At 39.1% G+C, this 7654-nt stretch overlaps 1 protein-coding gene across 1 annotated transcript in view; it reads left to right on the top strand.

The window, feature by feature from the left end:
• DYRK2 (dual-specificity tyrosine-(Y)-phosphorylation regulated kinase 2) overlaps positions 1-5672 on the top strand; it is a 5759-nt gene extending 87 nt beyond the window's left edge. The window contains exon 2 of the mRNA XM_009327567.1: positions 1-5672. This exon is cut by the window's left edge and continues 3 nt beyond it. Coding sequence (XP_009325842.1) covers positions 1-1525 — 1525 coding nt within the window. The 3' untranslated portion in view covers positions 1526-5672.
• The last annotated feature ends 1982 nt before the right edge of the window (positions 5673-7654 follow it).

Genomic DNA, 7654 nt, shown 5'->3' with positions numbered 1-7654 from the left:
GGAAGATAATAGTAACAAGAGGACGGTTCTGACGACACAGCCAAATGGACTTACAGCGCTAGGCAAATCTGGATTGCCAGTGGTTCAGGACAGACAGTCAGAGAGTGCTCACAGACGACAAGGGAGCTCCAGCTCTTTAAAATCTACAGATGGAACAGGGAAAGTGAAAACCTCCGTTATGACACCAGAGCAGGCAATGAAGCAATACATGCAAAAATTAACAGCTTTTGAGCATCATGAGATTTTTAGCTACCCTGAAATATACTTTTTGGGTCCAAATGCAAAGAAGCGGCAAGGTGTGATTGGTGGTTCAAACAATTGTGGGTATGATGATGACCAAGGGTCTTATATACAAGTACCCCATGATCATATTGCATACAGGTATGAAGTCCTGAAAGTTATAGGGAAAGGAAGCTTTGGGCAGGTGGTGAAGGCCTACGATCATAAGATGCATCAGCATGTGGCACTAAAAATGGTGAGAAATGAAAAACGTTTCCACCGCCAAGCTGCGGAAGAAATTAAGATCCTGGAGCATCTCCGGAAACAAGATAAGGATAACAACATGAATGTTATTCACATGTTGGAAAACTTCACATTCCGCAGCCATATCTGCATGACATTTGAATTGCTGAGCATGAACCTGTATGAATTAATAAAGAAAAACAAGTTTCAGGGCTTTAGCCTGCCTTTGGTCCGCAAGTTTGCCCACTCAATTTTACAGTGCTTGGATGCTTTGCACAAAAACAGAATCATTCACTGTGACCTTAAACCTGAGAACATTCTGTTGAAGCAACAGGGTAGAAGTGGTATTAAAGTGATTGATTTTGGCTCAAGCTGTTATGAGCATCAGCGTGTCTACACTTACATTCAGTCACGTTTTTACCGTGCACCTGAAGTCATCCTTGGTGCTCGTTATGGGATGCCCATAGATATGTGGAGCTTGGGCTGTATTCTAGCAGAGCTTCTCACCGGTTATCCACTTTTGCCTGGAGAAGACGAAGGAGACCAGCTGGCTTGTATGATTGAGCTATTGGGCATGCCTTCTCCGAAACTCTTAGATTCATCCAAGCGAGCCAAAAACTTTGTGAGCTCTAAGGGTTATCCCCGCTATTGCAGCATCACAACCTTGTCTGATGGCTCTGTAATACTTAATGGTGGACGCTCTCGGAGGGGAAAGTTACGTGGCCCACCAGAGAGCAGAGAATGGGGTAATGCATTAAAGGGATGTGATGATCCCCTGTTCCTTGACTTCTTAAAACAGTGTTTAGAATGGGATCCTGCTATCCGTATGACACCCAGCCAGGCTTTGCGGCATCCCTGGCTAAGGAGACGGTTGCCAAAGCCTCCGACTGGGGAAAAGGCCTCGGCGAAGAGAATTGCAGAGAGCACTGGTGCTATAACGTCGATTTCCAAGTTACCTCCAACTTCAAGCTCAACTTCAAAACTGAGGACTAATTTGGCACAGATGACAGATGCCAATGGGAATATTCAGCAAAGAACAGTGTTGCCAAAACTCGTTAGCTGAGTTTGAAAAACCCAATGCTGTTAATATGAGAGATACAATGTGGCTGAGCCTTATTTGTATGAAAAAGTAGCTCAGATATACATTTTTATTTGCTCAATAACTTTATTCATTTGTATCTTTCAGCACTCATTTTAAATGTAAGAAATGTTGATTTTGTTTTTATAAAAACACGGGGACAATGCTTTAAGTTTTTATACTTATTTTTTAAAATGTTTGTCTTCTACAGTACAATTAGCCTTACTGTAACTAGTGTGACACAGTAATAAACATCAGTGGCAGGCCACTGGTTACAACATGACTGTCATGCATTGCAGCGTGGTGTCAAAGGTATTAACCTTCCTCTTCCATGGTTCATATTAGGTTTCACCTGGGGTAAATTTGTAAGACTCTACCTTTTGGGTTTTATGGGTATGGGTCTTAATTCTGTAAACACTTACACCTATGCCTGACTGGACTCCAGGGAGGATACTCGAAGAAATACAGTTAAGCACCTGTAAACTTGTAATTTGTCATTTTCTGTATGGTAGCCCAGAAAAAGTAGTGGTATCACTAATGATACAGTCACCTTCTATGGAATGCTTTCTTTATTAAAAAGTAATGGGTTTTGATTAAAATGAGCATTTAAATATAATGTAAAAAATAAGAACTTCCAGGGCTAAAATGACTCTTTTACCGTGCATGCCGTGTGGTAGAGTGAGAGGAACGGGCAGTCTCAGAAAGAAGGAAGGTGGAAGTATGTCTGTTCCTCTAAATCTGGAAGTGACTAATGAGTTGGTAAAGCAAAATGTTCTGGACTTCACTTCAGGTATATAACACTGAGCATTCCCACTGGGCTTCTCTTTTCCTCGCCACCCCCCCCGCCCCGTTTTCTTTTCTCTCCTAATGTGCAGTTTGGTCTCCCTAAATCACATAGGCAGAAGTGCTTGTTCTCTCACTTCTATACTGTTAACTTCCAGACTGTTAGGCTACATGGATTTCACAGATTGCTTTTATTTCGTCTGACAATGTTTGTCTGAGCGACTGTGGCCTCTCTGGTACATTTACACTTCAGATCAAATCTGCGTGTAGGGGCAAACACTATGTTACTACATTGCTCTCTGTAGAAAAGTACTTCACCTTAGACAGCATAACTGTAGATGAAAGGATCCTCAGTGGAAAGCTCTTCAGTTGGAACGCACCATCCTAGATACTTTCTAATAAGGGAGAGTTATCAAAGGAAAGTCAAATGGTTGGAATTTGGTTTAATCTTTGGCATTTGTAGCTGAAAATTAACTTCGAAGGAACAGTCAGAGATATGTCTAGATTTGTTCACGTGTGTGTGTGCGCTAATGCTTGGTTTTTCTTTTTTACTTTTAACTGCATTCATGGAAGAAAGATGGTCTTTACTGAGGAATAATATCTAGACCTATGAGAGAAATATTCACGCGTTGTAGCATGTTTTCAACCGGAACAGTTTGAAATTTAAGATCAGTATTTCATCACGTACAATGGCTGTGGTCTACATTGGATGTATAAAACATAGGAAAAGGGAATTTTAAACAAAGTAGAATATAATCTAGAAGGGTTTATGGATGTTAGAACAAGACATACTAGAATGGATTGCATTAAACCTCAATAACTTTACTATAAGCAACATTTATATGCACAGATTTTACTGAATTACCTGTACAAATTATGAAAAATACTTAAAGCATGGTCCCCTGAGAGGCCAAGAAAGTTTCCGGTTAAGTTCTCCTTCATATTCATTACCTTACCACTTAGAGCTTAATTTTTTTTGTTTGTTTGGTTGGTTTGTTTTTAATTTAATGTAAGACTGGGGGAGGGATATAAATGCAAAATGACAGAATTCTCAGGAAACATACCGCTTAACTTCTTGCCAAAAAGTCAACACCTAAAGAAGCTCCAAAAATAATTTCTGAGTAGAGGATGGTATCTGTTGATTGATGCTCTAATTTTTACAGTTATCAATCAACCATTTTTCTTTTTTTTAAAAAAAGATCGTTTCCTGCCTCTAGTCAAATTAAATTATTTAGTGTTAAATGTTCACAACTTTATACAATGTGTGTAAGTGCAATATGTAAACATGTATGAAATCATGTTAAAAAATATAGTAATACAGCTAAGAAAAGTGGCTTTTGGAATATGAATATCCAGTAAGTTATGGTCAGTAAATTCTAAGTCTGGAAAAGAGATCTATTAATTTTCATATAAAATTAACTGATTCTCATGACTGTGGGAATACAATACTGTGTGTTTTTCTACAGTAACTGGGAATCTTTACTTCCTCCACCACCTACTTGGCTTTACCACTCCTTTCTACCTTAACTCTTCCTGCAAAAGTTAAGAAATAGGGATGCTTATGTTAGGGGCGGAAGAAGAATCACCTCCCTTAATATATTTTAAAGGGAACCTTGATACATGTTCCTGCGTTTCATGGCAATTTAAGGTGAAAACAGTCATAATGTTCATGGGTCATTAATGGGCTAAAACCACTAAATTTTCTTTTTCATGTAACCAGTTCTTAATGCCAATAATGCATTTATGATCCACCTTCATAAATGCTACCGGAAACTTTAAGGCCAAAATACGGTGTGCAGAGCTATTTTTTTAACCCAGATACAGTGCAACTTCCTCTATGCTAAAGGAGCAGCTACATCAAGGTTTTTAAGTGATGTAGCTGCTTTTTATTGTAGCTTATTTATACCTGTAAAAAAGGAGGGGGGGGGAGGACATTGCCTCTTGCTTTGATGTGATTTTATTCTAAGGGCTCTGATAATTAGGCGGATAGAAGTTGGCTTGGAAACAGTGCTTAGTCTCACATGTTACCATCGTCTGGGGATGTCTGAGCTATTTTCAGATTTAGTAATAGCACAGTGTTGTCTTGTCTTTGGTTGCAGTCTCACTTGGCTCAGTTTCTTGCACCACTGGAGTGTTCATTACCACTTAAGTGTATTGGAACAACAGAGTGATGCAAGATGTGTAGATTAACAATAGAGGATGGATTGTGCCCTTGGTGTTAACAATGTGCCTTTTGTTACAAATGTGTTGTAGGGCATGCATCTTGGCCCCTTTAACCCTTTGAATACTGGATAGTAGGGATGAAATCTATTTTTAAATGCTATACCTGTCTTAAAACATCCTGTAGATGATCGAGGCCTTAACAGAAACAATAAGGCAATCACACTGCTAGGGTGGAGAGGACACTGTTCTTGTAGTACGTCTTGTTAAGGGGTTAAAGATGGCCCTTCCTCATTGGTTCTACTTTAACATCAAATTGATTTTTTTTTTTTTAATAAATTTTTGTTATGGTGACACTAGACAGAAATCAACTGTATTTGTAAAAATTTACCTCAAACTCTTTAGTTTTATAGTGTGATTTAATCCCAGGGCATTTGGTATGAACCAAAGTGCATTCCTTTTATATGTGCCTGGCTCTTATAAAGGTGGCCAGGGATTTTTACAATTTGGGTGCAAGGCACTTAAGCCACTTTTAACTTGGTGGGTGGTTTGGAGTTACAAATGACTTCATGGGAATGTTGAAAACACTTTAGACATAAGTAGCATCGGGCAATGTTAGAATCTTTAGGAAAGGGTGTGCATTATTTAATGCTCTCCATTTTTTAGTATTTTTTTCCATCAATAATATTTGTGATAAGTACAAAAAGAACTCTTTTTCCGGTCAGCAAAGATTAGAATATTGCCCACTTTAATGCTATGGTAGCATTTAAATAAAATGACAGTTGTGAATTATTGTTTCTAGGGGCTTGTACATCTCTGCTACAAATTGTAATTACTCAGTTCAACTGCTACAATTACGTCTAAGCAGTAGCTTGGGTTTTTATTGGGCAACGACTTAGACACGTGACTGTAATATGCTGCAACTGTGTGTACTGAAAACGTGAAAAACGATTGAATGTGGACGGTGTATATATGTATGTATAATTTTCTGTGAGATGCTGCTGTTGCCACTTAACATTAAAGATGTTGTAGTGGGTTTTAATCCTAGTGGCCAGTTTTATGATACTGTATGTATTGTACAGCTGATGACAGGAGTTAAGACTGTTCTAGTGAATATTTGTTACATTTTATTGTTGTGGCCAGAGATCATTTCAGAATAAAATTTTATGTCCTACTTTACTTCTCTCCACTGCAGTTTGGGTTTTTTTCTGATCGTGAAGAGAGCCCTTGGAGTGCTGGCATTTCTTCAACATGGAAAGGCCTTCTCCTAGCGTGCTGAAGTCAATGCCAGCAGTGCCTTTGTCCCCCAGCGTGCTTACTGGTATCTGTATATAGTAATTACCCATTGCTGGAGGATGACTTTGCTGCTGCTTTATGAGTTTTGACAGCCTTGAATATTGCCCAAAGGCTGCCTTTGCCCTGAGGTTTCTAAAGTTCTTCTCAGGACTTAGAAAGTAATACATTTTGTATTTTTGTTTGTCCCATACTCGAGAGAAAACATCTTTGGCAGGAATTTTTGCCTGCACGGGTGTTTTAATTTTCTTTTAGCTGCTTTTTAAAGATTTTTAAAAGTAACAATATATCTGATTTTATAAGAAGTACTTGATTGAGAAAGGTGCATTGTATTTTCTTTTTCTTAAAACTGCTTTAAAAAAGCCCGGATTTCTGCACTGATTTTTGAGCCAGACTGACTTTTCGGAACTTGTCAGACCTCGTAAAGTCCCAGGATAACGAGAACATACTACACAAAGCTGGTAGGCTAGACTGAGCTAAATTCTGTTCACATACACATCCGGAGTAATTTCACTGTTCAGCGCAGAACTGTCTTGGGAGTAATTGGCCACATTCTCTTCTTGGTAATGTCAACGTACACCCAGAGCAGTTTCACTGAAAAGCTTTCTGATTCAGGTGAGACCCAGGCTGAAATCGAGGGATTTTAACTGCACTTTAGTGTCTCCTTTTCAGCGTAATTGGGAGATTCCAGAGCACAAAAAACATCAAGACTAAATATAGATAAACACAGTTTACAGCCCCAAAGAGCAGCAAGCCAAAAATTACATCTTTGTGAATTAAAGCCTATTTGTTAATGACTGTGTTCTTCTGAGGACAAAGGTAGGGGGTTTTTTTGGTTGGTTTTTTTTTTTAGTTATTTTAGCTTCTTTTAGGGATTTCCTTCTAGTCTGTCTCTCACCCTCTCCTCCAGCCATCTATCCCTCTTGCCAACTCTTGCACACTTCTGCCACATCTGTTTTTTCGTTTGAAGAAGGGTAGGGGCCATCTCACCTGATTTCGGTTGTCTGGAAGTTGGGGTTTGGCCCGTGCCATTTGCTGACGCTCCCAGTAGCTGGTGGGGAAAACTGCGTTGCCCTCTGCCAGCGCTGCTCCCTCCCTGGTCCCTGACAGAGAGCTCAGACCCCTGCCTAAAATGGGGCCCTGAATGATGGTCTGTAGCCGCTGTTAGCTCCACAGTACTTCCTTTTGTGAAGACATAGTGGCTTCCTTCGGATGTCAGCTGTGCATCTCTTGGGGTTTTTTTACAGCAAACCAAGTAAAGAATGTGAGAAGTGTAATTATGATCAGGTACCATGTTCTTCACTTCTAGGTGCTGCTGCTTTTCTTAAAAATCCCATTTTGTCCCATTTTTTTAAGACCTCCTTATTGAAAGATCCAGCATGAATTTTACGCCTCATCAGAACATGAGAAATTAAAAAGCAGGTAAATATTAAGGGAAGTACCTGTACAGGGCTATCTATGGTCAGGAGGTGGTATTTAGAGGGGAAAAAAGATACCTGTAAGATCAATAGGGCCAAATTTGAGGTAAACATGATCATTCCTGGGTTCGGTGAAGGTTCAAGAATTACACTGAGATTGGGTTGAGATTGGGAAAGTCTTAAATGCATCTCAGTGTCTGAAAACCATTGATAACCTATTATTTCAGTGGAAAAACATCTTTCTTTGAGAGCTTGTCATTTTAAACTCCATGCTAATAATTAAAGGATAACATTAAAGGGTCTTTTCTGTAGCTAGAACTTTAAAAATTGTTATACATTTCTTTAAAAAATGTGATTTATAATGCTATTATACTGCTAGCATAGGCCTGTGTTTTATATTTTAATGTCCCTGAGAGGAAGAACATTCCTTGTCTTTATCTTGAGTACATGATACTAGACG

This window comes from Pygoscelis adeliae, unplaced genomic scaffold, assembly GCF_000699105.1.
Source record: "Pygoscelis adeliae isolate BGI_AS28 unplaced genomic scaffold, ASM69910v1 Scaffold113, whole genome shotgun sequence".
Taxonomy (NCBI): Eukaryota; Metazoa; Chordata; class Aves; order Sphenisciformes; family Spheniscidae; genus Pygoscelis; species Pygoscelis adeliae.
This window is presented reverse-complemented; position numbering and strand designations above follow the sequence as displayed.